The 15,774-nt window shown below is 44.3% G+C and overlaps 1 protein-coding gene across 1 annotated transcript in view; it reads right to left on the minus strand.

The window, feature by feature from the left end:
• Positions 1-344: 344 nt before the first annotated feature.
• The window catches only part of LOC119450644 (MAM and LDL-receptor class A domain-containing protein 1-like), a 78,482-nt gene continuing 63,052 nt past the window's right edge, over positions 345-15,774 (minus strand). Inside the window, exons 19-26 of the mRNA XM_049666562.1 lie at positions 15,659-15,773; positions 13,870-13,944; positions 10,951-11,145; positions 8,057-8,188; positions 5,034-5,186; positions 2,409-2,517; positions 919-971; positions 345-493 (exon numbers count right to left, since the gene is read on the minus strand). Of these exons, the coding sequence (XP_049522519.1) occupies positions 468-493; positions 919-971; positions 2,409-2,517; positions 5,034-5,186; positions 8,057-8,188; positions 10,951-11,145; positions 13,870-13,944; positions 15,659-15,773 (858 nt within the window). The 3' untranslated portion in view covers positions 345-467. The remainder of the gene's footprint in view (positions 494-918; positions 972-2,408; positions 2,518-5,033; positions 5,187-8,056; positions 8,189-10,950; positions 11,146-13,869; positions 13,945-15,658; position 15,774) is intronic.

Below are 15,774 nucleotides of genomic sequence, written 5' to 3' on the forward strand. Positions count from 1 at the left end.
ATATTGTCATCTTCCACCCTGTCAGAAGCTTTATCGTTCACAATATGAATTACACTGTTTCCGTTCTTTATGTGTGCTTCTTGCGTAATATCAGCAGTTGGCTATTCGCGAGCCTTCTTCAGTGTGGTACCAATGAAGCCATTTTTCCCAATGTTTAACAACGTTACATGACGTAATGGCCGCACAGATGTCTGCTTCTTTGCGGCATTTCTTTCGGCCCGCTCACGTGTAACAAGGTTGTCCCTAAGGCCCCCTCCAATGACAAAAGGTTCCCTACCTACCTTTTGTTGGTGAGTACTATACTCGAGCCAGACAGGTACAATGCATTGTGCCATCACATTTGTTTTTTTTGCAAGCACGTACAAATTTAATAAAGCCGACTATAAATAAGGCAGATCAATATCCGCTATTCGCGTTTATACAGCGTACAAGTTGACTGCGTCCCGTTGGACCAGACGTTGGAGAAGTCATGTGGCTTGTCCACTGAAAAGTTCTAGAAAGAAGGAAGAGATCAGAAGTTCGCTTAGGCACGGTGAAAGTGAGTACCCTTAAGTTTCAGTTAGAATCAGCGTCCGGTCGCTATTGAACTGAGCAGCTTGTTTTTAAGAACCGTTTATTTTTCACGAATATTTATAGTCCTACTGTTTTATCGATGTTTTAAGTTGACAGAGAGAAAAAATACGACGCCACTAAAAATTCTCGTAGTCAGCAAATGTGACTGCACATGCATGGTTTAAATTTGGTGCTAATCTAGTTTACTAGAAAATGGTCAGTAATGAATCAGTTTTCTTGTAGACGTAACTTGCAAGAAAGTTTGCTGAGAACAATCTGAGAAAGTTTGCTGAGAACACGCCGCTAAGAAATATTTAGTAAAGAGGCTGCTAGTGATTAAAAAAACACTAAAAACATGACGCTTACTTGTTTCGTCAGTCGAAGCATCGTATGATGGATTGTCGAAGACTGGGGTGTTCCTAAAGAAAAGTAATAATGTACAGTTAGCACTATACACATGTTAACACAGAAATATATGTGCTATGCCACGTCATGTTTTCGAGGTGTTGTTCGAACAGTACAACGAGAAACTTTCAGAAAGAAAACAGTCATTCGAGATTCACATACTACGTAGTATACTCAAAACGCCACTAGCGTGGCGTGTGCTTTATCGTAACCACTGCTCCGTTCTTTGCAATCGGAGAAGGTAATGAGAGGCGCGGCTTGTGTGAACAAAGGCAAAAATGCGTTAGTATTCTAGCTTGTGCTGGAAAGGAAATCTAACTGTAAGGAACTGAACTAATTGCAGAGATTGGCAGTGATAGGACTGTTATAAAATACATTCGGATAGGAGGAAAGAAAATTAAATAAATTCTGGGGTTTTATGGATCAGAATTACAATCTGATAATGAGGAACGCCGTAGAGAAGAACTACGGTATAATTTTGACCACGTAGGCTTCTTTAACATGTGCATAAGTCTAAGTACACGAGCGCTTTTGTATTTCGTCCTCATCAAAATGCTGCCGCCGCAGCGGAGATCGAACGCGTGAGCCTGACCTCAGCAGCCCAATGCCACAAGCTACCGTGGCGAGTGGGGGTGGGCTTTCTGGCTGCTGCGATGAAAAGTGGTGCCTTAACGTTTAGGTGGAAGCGAAATAATTGCATCGACCAAATGTCAATGCTGAGCAATAGCGCAAGGTTCTTTAAAAGTTCAAGGAATAAATTTTGTTATTTTTGTTCGCGCTTTCCTTCATCCGCAACGAAAGAAATCTAGTGGTATTGTGAATTAAATTTACAAGAAGGCAAATAAAAAATGTTTTATCATACTTTCTAGAATTGGAAAGCCTTGCAATAACGCCTTACCGGGACAGAATGAAAATTTTCGACTTACTCCATAACGGACAATTGCGAACACATAAAACATTATATATTCTACCTGCTAGCCACCGCTGCACACGCTCTTATCACAACAAAAAGGTTAGAGATTTTTCCTGCAGGACCAATAATTTAAAAATTCCCTTTTCCAGCACAAGATCTTCAAATGGAACGACGTACCCGCCACAATTGTTGACAGTCTAACGGTTTCATCATTAACTCCTGCACTTGTGAATAAACCATAGCGTTCATCCCTCGTCTCTGCCTGTCAAATCATGATGGTGAAAAAGTATTTTTTGGGCTGTTATGTTATACGGATCCTTGTTCAGTGTCTGCTATCTTGTTTGAGCTTGTCTGATATTTCTGTTTTGTTCCAAATTCCCACTCCTGCCTAAGGCGTGGAAACACGGCTTGCAGTACTTGTAAAATAAGTGAACTTCGCCTACAGGCGAGGAACAGCGTTTCGAGTATGAAATTCTAAAACTCCAAATTAGGTTAGGCAAGTCTGCGATAATCATCGAAAGAGACAAAAACTACTCACGTGGTGACGCGTCGCCTTCTCATCCGGACGACTATGACTGCTATGACTATCCCAATGATAGATATGGCAACTATGACGCCAGTAGCAATGGCGCCAGCGGATCCCGTTGCTGCAATGAGAAAGCCCAAATAGAATATTTGCAAAGTGTTAGTATAAAGTGTGTTCTTCGTTCCTTGGTCAAATTGAGTGCGTATGTTGGGGTTATATTGGGAAAGAGACGATGTTGGACGGTGGCTGATCTACCGTCACAATGCAGAAAGTGGGATTATCAATTATGAATCATAGCGAGCCTTCGAACAGTAGCTTGAAATTTTTTATGTACTACTTTAAACCTGTTACAGTTATGGATAGGAGTGTTCGTAAACTTGCATATTAAGCAAAACTAACGAGCAAATCCTAATTATGTAAGGCTGCCGAACGACTTAGACTTAGCTTAAGAAATGGAAACACTGCCACAGCATTTTTCTTAATTCAAAACAAGTAAATTGGCTTAACAATGTCGGTTACTAATAAAAAAACTGAAGGCGAAGCTTTTCTTCTCTAAGTTTAACTCAGAAAGCTCAGCTCGACTTCATGAGTATCATGGAATATTCTCGTAGTGTATCTGCCATAGCACAGTAAATATTTTTTTTAATTTGTTAGCTTGAGTCTTACGTTTCTTTAAAATGGATTGCCACCTATTCTACAGAAAAACAACTATCTACATCCCGAGTAGATGCTATCGAAACCCATGGCGTCACGGCAAAATGAAACGGAAATTTTAGTGCGTCAATTGCCAATAGTCAATAGATTGTAGCTTCATATGACAAGAGCCACCGTTTCACTGCTGCAACAGCAGAATTTATTAAGATAACCTAATTTATAAGTTAGCTGTATTTTCTCTTTCAATTCCTACGGACATCGTATGTTCCATTTCGATTTTGACGATTCCGAACAAAAAACTTCGAAAATATAGGAAAGCAACACAGCAATGTCATACGAAGTAAGGTGAGCGGCTTTGGTAGCAATATGAATTGTAGTAAGCATGAGCTGATTAAGTAAGCATGTGTGCTGCGGCGTAAGTAGACCGACATGAAGAGAGACTCGATGACCACGATAAGGCGCGTGTGAAACGGTGGTGTTGATGAGAAGCGCTTCCCGTGGGCAGCGCGTGCGAAGGGACACACCTGTAGCGCTGCACTGCCGATCCGGGCAGCATTACATGTGTAGCGTGCGTTGGAAAATGTGGCCCGACTATTACTAACTGAATGAACAAGCGTGGTGTGAGCGCCCACAAACAAACATGAATAGATCACACTGAATAACTGCAGACGACTGACAAAACGCTGGCAGCAAGCCCGTACGCTGCAGCGGGTGAAGGTACGTGCGGTCTATCGCTTCAACAGAAACTGAGCGGCGAATGCACAGTGCATAAAGGCCAGAGCCGTGTGGAGATAAGAGACGGTGCGGCGAGCGGCGAGCGCGGTTGTTGGCAGAGTATAAGTGCCCCCCCCCCCCCCCCCCGCGCTCCCTCCGGCGCTGGCTTCCTGCTTCCTTGCTTGCGCGTGGGAGAGATAAGAGACGGCGCGGTAGAGCGACGAGCGCGTTTCTTGGCAGAGTAGAAATGCCCAACCCCCCCCCCCCCCCCCCCCTGCTCCCTCCGGCGCTGGCTTCCTGCTTCCTTGCTTGCGCGTGGGAGAGATAAGAGACGGCGCGGTAGAGCGACGAGCGCGTTTCTTGGCAGAGTAGAAATGCCCAACCCCCCCCCCCCCCCCCCCCCCCCCCGCTCCCTCCGGCGCTGGCTTCCTGCTTCCTTGCTTGCGCGTGGGAGAGATAAGAGACGGCGCGGTAGAGCGACGAGCGCGTTTCTTGGCAGAGTAGAAATGCCCCCCCCCCCCCCCCGCGCCCCCCGCTCCCTCCGGCGCTGGCTTCCCGCTTCGTTGCTTGCGCGAGGGAGATTGAGTGCGTTCGCTCTCCGTGATAGCGCGCGTCCCCGCACGCTTCCCGGAAGCTCGGGCATACGGCGCGCGGAAGTTACTATCAATCCCCACAGCGCACGAATAATTTGTCATATATATTGTCATTTGACAAGTTTTCTAGCAACCAGTCTTGCTTTCGTTTCACCGGACGTCTGTGTGTGAAGACGCAAGTGATGTTTTCGTTGGTTGGAACAATGTTGCGTTCTGGATTCACTCTGGCGCACTAAGTCATCTAATAAGTTGCTACACATTGTGGCGGCAGCAGACGACTGAGCGAGTGCGAGCGATTGGCAAAACTTAACAATATTTTCGTTCAATGTGACCACTTTCTGTGTCGCAATCATATGACACAAATACACCCTGAGAAACTATACATAGACTGGTTCCTAGAAAATCTATTAAACTGTATATTACTTTAAACCGTTTGAAGCTTGCGAATGTTTTTCTGTGATTTGATTGCTGAGGACCTTCCTCGAATGGGAAACCTAAATAGTCCGACATGTCATGTCAGTGATGTCTTAGAAAAAAGGAAATAAATGGCTGCGCTACTTCTCTGAAGCATCCGCGGCCTAAGCTGAACAACAAAACTGAGTTAACTGAGCAAAACAACACAATGAAAAGTAGCAAAAAACCCGTATACTCTGTGCGTCTTACGCAGTGCAAGTACCTTTTTCTGTCACCTTGCTCTCCTTTGCAACGCTGCTGGCTGTTAACTGACAGCGAGGGCCCTCGTACCCATGACGGCAGTCGCAAGTGGGGCTTTGTGCTAACGGTGTCCATCGGCATGTGCCACCATTGAGGCAGAAAGATGGCGGGCACGCTGTTTGAATAGAAACGAGTAGAAAGTGGTGTTAGACAGTAGCGTACCAACTATTGCTCCAGTAGGGGGAGGGGTGGATACTACAAACCATCCGACTCTCTCTCTCTCTCTCTCTCTCTCTATATATATATATATATATATATATATATATACGATACAAGAAGGAAAATTGAGCCCCTCTGTTTCCCTTCCTCTCCTCTTTATTTATAGCGAAGGTCTCGAATCTGGCAGCCTTGATGTGCTTACGTGCGCTACACTGAAGGAAACAGTGTGTCTTTATCCCTTCGTGGAAAGACTGAGTAACCCGTATAACCTTTTTCGTGATTTGAATATGGGCTTGCAATTTCTCTCCTTGAACGAGGAATTCGCAGCTTGCGCGAGCCATACGCTTGCTTTGATTACTTCAACGGCCATTGCTAAAACCTGATTGAATGATTTGATGGTCTGCGGACCTATGTCGGGTGCGACTTTTCGGTTAGGGCGGTCTGTGAGAAATATGACTAAACTTGATTATTTGCAGGAAGAATTAATTCAACCGCCTTTAGGCGCGTGACAGTATTATGTTCGCTGTAAAAATACCAAAATCTCATTTCTTGCGAGACGTTCGGCGAGAAGGCCTGTTATTTCTAACAAATCTCGACGTTTGATTGTGTATTGTTCATATCAGTCGCGTTAAGCGGCCTGTACAGTAAATAACGCTGGCGCGGTGGCACGGCTTTTAAGAAACACCGGCTAGAAGTGTCGATAAACGACAGTTGCAAAACTGGGAATAGATGTTGCAAAACTTTTTGCTGCCACAGCAATTTGTTACTGACTGGGCCGCCAATATTCGCTTTCTCAATTTACCTGCTCCCATTGTCAGAAACTGCTGTCTCACAGGACAGATTTAGGATATGGGCCCTCAACTCAGGGCTCATGTATCTAAGCGTGTGAGTCAAGAGGGGCTGTATATTGCAAAGATCCAATCTACTACCTATCGTTCACTTACTATCAGTAGCAACGTACATGTGCTTGACTCCAGCAATAAATGATTGCGGACGTTATCCGGATCGAAGACGAAGGGAAAAAAATAATTGATTGTTGGATAATGCAACACCATTGTTTCGAACTTGGTTCAGAAAAAGAAATACAGCACGAAGTTAGAGTGAGGAATAGGAAGAGACAATAGCTCTTTTATGACACTTTTGTCGTAACCGCCATTCATGTCCCGTCGAAGTTTCGTGCTTTTATAATCATCCTGCCCAATCGGCTCACAAGGCTATCAGCTATGAGCCTTTGTTCATAAATCTTATCCATCCGCAATCGATCGCCTTTGTGACAATAGCATTTTTTGTTATCACACTGATCACTACCGTGACTGCTGGGTGCGCGATTGCCGGCCAGTGAGGAAATGGTCTTGTGCAATAAAATGTTTGCCCCATTTGTCTATAATGGGGAAAGCAGCGTTCCTGCTGGCTGAATTCTAGGAGGTGGCATGTTTGTTCATATTGCGAAATGGTAGAGAAGGACGCGCAAATGGAGATTACAAAATATTTCTAATGTACGAGAGTGTCAAAAGCTGAGTATGCTCGAAATAATATTAAGGGGCACTGAACAGAAACGCTAAAGGAGTTTAGACTGATAAATTCTTGCTCCAAAACTCTACTTTGTTTAATTCTGCGGCCATGCGATGTATATCGAATCAGCAAAACTGGAAAGAAAAAAAAGGATACAATTGCATGTTTTATATATTGCGCGCTAAAACTCGAGTGCCAACGCATGAGTGTGCCGCCATAATTTTCCGAGGTTTTTTCACATTTGGGACGTTTCGGCTAAGTAACAGTTCTTTAAAGCTGTTAGGTTCCGTCATTGGCAATCTTTCAGTACAATGTAGTGCATTCCGGCTGAAAAGCAGCGCAAATCGAACACGGACGACCACTGACTTGCAACTGACAGCTTTATTGAAAAGGCGTGAACTTATATACATATGTTATAAAATAGCCAGATTTAAAAAAAAAGTGAGAGATAATCCTTGATCAACTGCCTTAGCACACGTGCCGAGCAATGACATATCACCGGCTCAAAGCCAACCATGTGGCGCGAAAGAAACCGCACAAGTGTAATAGCACCGTAGAAAAAACTCGCTGATCATCACCGGTAGTACAACAACTAGACTCATGTAGACACCATCCAAATTCATGACGTCACCGCAGGCTGGCTCGTAGCTTCAAAGCAGTGTCGCCTAAGTGTCGCAATTCGCCGTCAGTTGTTTAGTTGCGTCTTTTCTGACTTATTAAGCCTCTTCTCAAGGCAAGAGTTACATTTTTGTATTGCAGAAGCAAAACTTGCAAATGCAGTTTAACGAATCCGGTAGACATCATCTACGATGATTTTATAATTTGTGCGAAGGTATTCGCACAGCGCACTTGCTTTAATCGACTTTTACTAATGACGTTTCAGTCGATCGGGATGGTGCGCCCATTGGGCTTCGTCGATTTTGCTGCCTAAGGCCCACTGGGCCTTACCTTCCTCCTAACCTTCCACGCGCAAGCACGCATGTGCGTCAATACTGTGGCATCCCGACGATGTCGGTACTGTTCCGATTTACTTCCGCACGTATTCCGTGCCCCTTCTCTACTGTTGGCGTGGCGCCGAGGATAGGTACTCGCATGCCACGCTGCCTGCCCGAAGTCGATTTGTCGTATGGACTAGATTTTGTTTATACTATTTTAGTCGGTCATCCTTTTGAGGCCAGTAAACAAACCAAAGTAGGGTCACGTAGCCAAAGAAATGCTCTCGCATAAAATCTTTTTTTTCTCTCTCTCTCTTTCATGCTCCTGTCAACAAAACGGTGGTTTCTTCTTCGCTTTTTTTTTCTTTTCTTTGCTTACCTCCGCACAAAGATTCATCGGAGCCTCCGACGCAGTCTTCTTGACCATCGCAGAGTAGAGAACGTGCAAGGCAACTGCTAGGTGAACGAGTGACGCAGAAAAATTCATTTTCTTTGCATTGCGCACTGCTTCCTGCAACCAGTGAAGATAGTGAAGATGAAACCAGTGACCACAAATATTGCTACGCTAATTACAATAGGATGCACAAGTTCGGAGTGCAAGAGCGACAATTGGATGATTAGCTCACGCTATGGTGCGAATCTGTTCAAGAGCCTCTCTGGTTAACCTTCCTTCCTTCTCTCGCTCTCTGTCTCTCTCTCTCAAGCCCGACGACAGCTCAGAGACGAATTTGTTTTTTCAAATCGGTACTCGTTATCTTAGGTCGGTAGAATAGCCCGATACTCACTGATACTAATTCATCAATATCTTCGCAGGCTATAAACTAACTGACACTCACGTGCACTCACACTCATCGGAATTCACTCGCGTCCACTGATACTCACCAATATTCACTCGCGGTTATAGTCACTTACCATTCACACTTATCGGCATCCATTCACGGTTCCCACTCGCGTCCTCTACTGCTCAACAGAACGCATTCACATACATACTCACGTGTCCACTCGTAATCGCCGACAGCCACTCACTTTCATACGCACGTCGATTCACAATCGCCACCGCTAACGCTCGTTCGTATTCATGTGAACCGGCACTCATTACTCTTCATACTCATGTCTACTCATCCCCTTTGTCATTCACTAACGCTTCAGTTCACGCCTTTCGAATGAGCGTGGAGCCAGTATGAGTCAGGATATTCGTGAGTGAGTATGCCGGCCTTTCTTAAGGACAGCGCAAGAAAAAACGGGCAGGAAAGAAGACAACAGGACGGGCGCTGTCCTGTCGTCTTCTTTCCTGTCCGTGTTTCTTTGCGCTGTTCTTAAGTTGAAGCCTAACCAAATTACCCAAATGTCTGTTATCCTAAATGCCTACCTGCGCTCATTACCGACTGGTTTGCTAAGTACGTGAAAAACGTCATTGCTTCTTCAAATGCCACGGTTAATTTCTGAAGGCAGTATCTCCATGCAAGTGACGAAAGAAAACAAAATTAAATATTGGAGTTTTACGTGCCAGAATGAGGCACGCCATAGTGAGGGACTCCGGATTAATTTCTACCACTTGGGGTTCTTTAACGTGCACCCTATGCACGGTACACGGGCGTTTTTGCATTTCACCTCCATCGAAATGCAGCCGTTGCGGCGGGGATTTGAAACCGCGGCCTCGGGCTAATTAGTAATGCAACGCCGTAGCCACTATGCTTCTTGTGTTGAAAGTAACCGTCTCTTCATTTTAAAGCCGTTGTTATTGGCCTATGCATATACCGTGTGTCCCAGTTAAGATTAGTCAAGATGGACAGCGAAAAACAAACAAGATTTAAAGAACTCCCTGCAAAATATAATTATAATACCTTCGGTGTTCAATCGTTAGACGTCTGGCGACAGAGACCGGTAGGTCTTAAAATCTGATCTTGCACCGTGTTTTTTTTTTTTGACGATTAGCGTGGATAAAGTTGCCTGCGACACCATATAGATTAAGGCGAAACACCACGTGTATAAGTTGGCGCGTTGATGTCGCATCTTGCATTTTCATTTCCACTTGTGTCATTCGGAAGGTACTTGACAGGCCTTTCATGGCGGGCCGGGCTGGGCGACGTAGACTAGCCCGGCCCGGGTCCGCCATAACAGTAGGTCGGGCGGGCCGCCCTTAAAATCTGATAGAACACTGAAACGTGTCTTCACAGAAGTAGTGTAATGTTTATTGTGTTTGTTTTTTTTTGATGCACCCACGCTGACGCCTGGTGGACGTCTCCTCCATCACGCGTCGATGACCATGAGCAACCGTCGTGTTGCCTGCGCACACGCTAGCACAACGCGAAAGACGAAGCACGTAACTGACACATAATACAATGCAAGACAAAGCACGTAAGGCGAGTCAAATCAACACCACAGCCTGATCAACTTATAGAGTTGCGGAGGCGCGTTGAGTACGGTCGCATCTTGCAGCGTCCCTTCGAATTTCAGGCGTCGTTTGAGACCACCGAAGCGTTCACTGTCGGTGCGCTTGTGTCACTTCTCTTTTCTGCTCGTAGGCGGCGGCACCGCCCCGAGCAAGAGCGCGGGTCGGAAGGTAGCTGTGACAGGCCTTCTGTCTACACCCAAATGAATTCAGTTGTCACAGAAGGTGCCTAAACAAGTTACATACAGTTCCGCATGTATTGGTCTTTAAATTGAAGAATTGAAGGCAATGTACCTGATTGGATACAAAGGGACTGAAGAGGCTGCAACGAGGTGTCTCAGCTGGACCAGAAATATGGGGCAATAATCTGCTCATTACCGCGATACCAAATTGAAGATTGGTAAAATAGGCTGCTGACAAACTCAGTGCTGCTTTTGTGAAAATTTAAGAAGAAGCGACTTAATACAGTCAAAAGCAACGCATTAGCTACAATAGTACCGTATACTGCTAGGGCACTATCTTGGAGGATCTTGTCATCTTTCCATGAAAATCGTGACTTCAGTCATTGAATGATTGACGCAAGCCATTTTTTTTTTGCTTTCGCAGAATAAAAATATTCAGTCACATCTATGAACCGACTGTGATATTGTGTAACTCAGTCGTCGAAAAACATGAATAGCGCGTTTGTGTTTTACCGGTTTTGACGCAAGCGTGCGTTTCTGAATTTTTTTACTGTATGTAATGAAGTGCTAGTGCCTTTTAAACACATTTCGATGACATGTTCTTCCAACAAGAAAAAAATTGTAGCATGAGATTTCCGCCGGAAGATAATTTGCTTATACACCAACTGTGGTAAAAAATATTTTTAAGTAAAATCTCACCGCACTTCTCGTCCAGTTCGTTCGGACAGTCTTTAACGCCATCACAGAGCAGTGACCCGGAGATGCAAGTCTTTCCGTCATGGCAGTTGAACTGCCCGCGGTTGCACTCCACAGTAGCTGGAAGCTGTGGTGTGGCCGGAGCTTGACTCGTCGATGGTCCCCGAGTAACTTCGCTTGTGGGAGCAGGAGGTGATACTGGAACATTGCATGTACGGCGTTGATCCAGCTATCATTCACATTAATAATTTTTACATCCTTAAATGCCCTTGCGTGCCCCTTGGTGAACTTTACCTTTAAGGATGCAAAAAGAAATTATTTTAGAGACAGCTGGCCTAATCATGTCGGCGACAAGAGAAGCTGTAGTTGAAAACTTAATACCTAGTATGCACCGAAATACGAGACAATAATGTATAAATGTTATAAAACTTTATTTCGTGCAGTTGTAGTTTCGTCTATCGCAGTTACTATAATGCTTACTTGGCACAAAATGACAAAAAACTTTATTTTTCTCTATCAAAGAGTCCATCTTACCTCTTAGCAGCGAATGCGTTAGCCGTGGGAACAACCAGCACTCATTTTACAGTGTATCACACATTTAAGTTTACTGTGTGTGGGGCGTATCTTACGTGCAAACTCGCATTATCGCCATTCCGCTATTCGATATTGCAGCCCAACTTTATTGCGAAGTGGCCTTGTCTTTGCACGGATATCAGGGGCCATTTACTACGTACAAGACCCCGAACACTGAGTAGCCGGAAGATTCACAAGGAGCCGTTGGTATCTCTATAGATAGGATGTCCCGGCTTTCGTGCCCGATGCTTTAAAAATAGGATGGATAATTCTACTCGAACAAGGCCAAGTTCACGCTTGCAGACAAACTGCCAGTAATCTTTTAAAGCGACGCTTTCTATGTCTCACTAACTCGTCCGTGAGCGCCGAAAACACAGTACAGAAAAGCCAACTTACACAATGTAACTATCTGCGCATCTGCGCACACAAGAGAACAATGCCTGCGCATGTCCGCACAAAATAGAACAACGGCGCACGACATACGTATCGTAGAACACTACAGTTTACATTCGCAGTTGTACCGATAAGAACAATGGGAACTGCAACGCCACGCTACCCAGACGAACTGGATATATCTGCATTGCATTACGCGCGTGACGCAATGCAATCCTCGCCGTCACCATGGGAAGGGCGCGGGTGCAGTGCACGGTAGAAGAGGCTGCTGCACGCGAACGTAAGCGCGAGCGCGATCGTGCCCGTAAGGCCGATCCCGTGTATCGGCAACGACAGAGCCTCTGACCGTCTACCACAGCGATCAGAAGGCAATACTGTGCAAGTGTAGAGTCGTCCGTGAAAGTGAGAGTGTGTGCGTGTAATCAACGACTACGTGTTCTAAAATAAAGGCTCTGCAACTTAACGAAATGTGTATTCATTCAACTTCAACGTTCAAAAAATACAATCCTAAACAAGCAATAATCAAATCACATATGCATCGCATCGGGTCGCTCAGCATTTCCTGGATTCGTTGCATGGCCGTTGGCTTTGGACCTTGATTCAGTTTGCATGGAAGAAAGCTTCGCGTTCAACCATCTTTCTTTAAGAAAGGGACTTAGATTTTTTTCGTAGCTGACATTTATTTAGTGAGGTAAACATTAATGAACTAAATTTTATTTCTTCTTCCAATTGTCAAGTAAGCCAAATAAATAGTTGAAGAGAATCGTACGAGTCGTAAAGATGTTTCCAGTGAAGTGTAAATGTCGTGTTTATTTTTTTTGCCAGAGAGAGAAAGCCCACAATATATGCAAAATACGATGCGACTGCATACTTGCATGCGTGGTATAGCGACGCCATCAAATAGACTGAGTGGGAAAGCAAGCTGCTCATCTGTTACTAAGTCTAGCAGCAACGATGCCAGCGCGCGCGTTCTTTCGAAGACAGGTCATAAAATCCCGGCGATTATTCCGTGCTGACATCAAAGATATGCGCTGTCCTGAGCTGAGATGAACAGCTTGATTTTACACTGAGACTGTTGGATGGCGCTGCTATCCCGTGTGTGCGAACACACAGTCACGTGATATTTTACGTGCCAAAGTAAGCTAATTAGACTTGTGTAAATAATTGCAAGTTAGAAATAAAAAAATCAGGGCGGTTTCTCAACAAGACTCCTACCAAAAGGCATTTACTTTTATTTGTACATATCAATCGGTCTTTTTTAAAGCTTTGTTCAATGTAAAACCCTGCACACTACCTGAAAAACGATCTATAATTAAAAACTTATTAACACGCTAGAGCGTCTCGTAAAGAGGGGGCTGGCAAGTCATCCTGGCGATCGTAATGTTAACAAAGGCAGCTGCAATCTGTAAAGCATTTTTTTTACAAACAAAGGTCCATTATATTTCAGGCCGACAAGCAGGAAGCTGGAGAACGTCAGCAGGCATGCGTGATTCCGAAAATGACGGCATCATTCAACATTCCATGACTGGGTGTATCGTGTCGTCTGTTTGGTTTGTGATGATTTTACTGGTTTGTAACAAACAAAATCTATTTCTATACGTGCGGTGATTCTTGCTTCTATGTGACTCATGTTATCAATACGCTCCAGATGTGTGTTCTTAGAATAATCAGAAAAAGAAGAAAACATCAACAAGAGCAGGAAGGCGGTACAAAGTACTCCCTCATGATAGCAAACAAATTAACTAAAGGAGACACCATCACCACAAAGCGAAATCAAATTAATAACACTGAATGACACACGAGATTTGTACGACGAAGGTGGTCTCGTTGACTTGCTTGCAATATCCGGTACCTCACCCCTGCCACACTTCCCTTCAGGCGACCCGCCCCATTGAACTGTCATTGGTGGATGCACTGAAATACACGCACGAAGATAACGTTTAGTTTTCTCATTACCTGTTGTGACTGTTTGTTGTGACGACATCTGCTCTGTAACTGGTGCCGTGGCAGGATTATCGGAGGCTGCGGTTGCTGGAAAAGAACATTTTATAAGCAATAATAAGCTCCCTGAAAGAATTATCCCGTCAGATTTAGCCACAGACTCTGGATAGGCTACAGAAGAATGCTCTGCTACTAAATGACGTTGCTTCACTGAGAAAAAAAAAACAAAAAAACTGCATGCTCATCAACTGCCAAAATGTTGTAGAGTTTGAACGTGCTCATGTCGAAAGTAAAACCACAATACAAACTATTCTTTTTTTTCATTTCTACGTAAGGGCTTGGTAGATGACTAATAGTGTTTTTTTTTTCTTCAGGCCATAAATTAGAGTGACCGCACGCTTGATACAAAAGTATCAGCTCCTTCATCACCGTTTAATATTAATACACCTTCGTGTATGAAGCGTAAATATGAAGGCAGTGTTACATTTTGATACGTGGGCACATAGAGTAATAACCGCCTAACAAAACTATTAAGCGGCGATCACCACCAGTGAGTGCGTGCTTCAAACTGGTTTTAACTTATTCTATACATACAAGTGTGTGTTATCTGCGTTCAAAGGGGACTAGCTTTGTTAATATTGTACTTCACCACTTTCTTGCACGTTTACATCCCGTCGTATGTGTTTAGTTTATAAGCCGAGGCGAGCAACACTGTTCACGCAATTAGATTGCCAGTGTAAAGAGGTAAAGTGCGAACATACTTTTCCAAAAATTTCGCGACACTAATTAATTGACAGCGCCTCGGAACAGCATACACAAAGCATTTCTTACAGCGCATGAAATGGGCTTCATCCCCTGATTGTTCCTGCGGCGACAACGATGCGGATCTTCGCCATCCTCTACACAAATGCCCAAATTTGCTACGCGTAGACAGCGGCTATAACAAGAGCGACACTCAATTGATTCTCAGCCTCCTTTATCACTCGCATACTTGCTGGGCCCTTGGCATCCAGAACAACATAGCGTAGAGCGTTGAACGCACTCGAACATTTCTTCGAAGACACAGGCATTCGTAAAGGGTGCAAGATGCTGCACTGAATAGTAGCCACAATGTAACTGCTACCCGCATCTATTATTTGCATTTATATGCACTTGAATAGTTCTGTGTGTCTTGCTCTTTGCTTTTGAGTGTGTATTCAGTGATGAAGCTCGCTTTCAACTGTCGTATCTCTGTGCGTTTATCATTTCATGACTGTGTCTTCACCTGTTCCCGTGTTCACCCCAGACTGCCTCGCAACCTCGTGTAAGATATTGTAACTCTTGATACGACGTTAACTATATGCAGGAACTCTAGTGCGGTGCGACTTACCTTCACCTTTTATCTATGTTCGTGCGTGTATAAAACTGCATGCTGTAGATATTTTACCCTAAGACGTTGTTTCTTTTTTTCTTACAATAGTCTTTATTATCACTGTTATTACTATGGCGGAAAGAGTGGCTGTCATTATTATAGGGTGACTGTATCTTACTTTTTTATTTTTATGTAAAAAAAGCGCTGCACAACGAGCGGATACCACGAGCGCTGGCTCGCAATCATGAAAACTGACCAACTCGCCCAACTTTTCATCTTGGTTCAAATCACAAGATGATTTGTTAGTACTCAAAAATAGTGTTTCACAACGATCGCTTCGGTTATTTTAGCACAACACATGTTTCTTATAATGAGCTGACGCATATGTAGTTATTCTTGTGCTGAAACAGGCTGTATGTACAGTCACTAAGTTCCATGGAAGTGTCAACGTACCAGGTACTGGAGCTTTTGAAGTAAGCTGCGCCCCTTCGCACTTGCCACGACGCACGTCGATGTCATCAATGGCGATGTCACTGCGACCATCTGAAGTGCGGCCGGTAATCACAACC

This window comes from Dermacentor silvarum, chromosome 4, assembly GCF_013339745.2.
Source record: "Dermacentor silvarum isolate Dsil-2018 chromosome 4, BIME_Dsil_1.4, whole genome shotgun sequence".
Lineage (NCBI taxonomy): Eukaryota > Metazoa > Arthropoda > Arachnida > Ixodida > Ixodidae > Dermacentor > Dermacentor silvarum.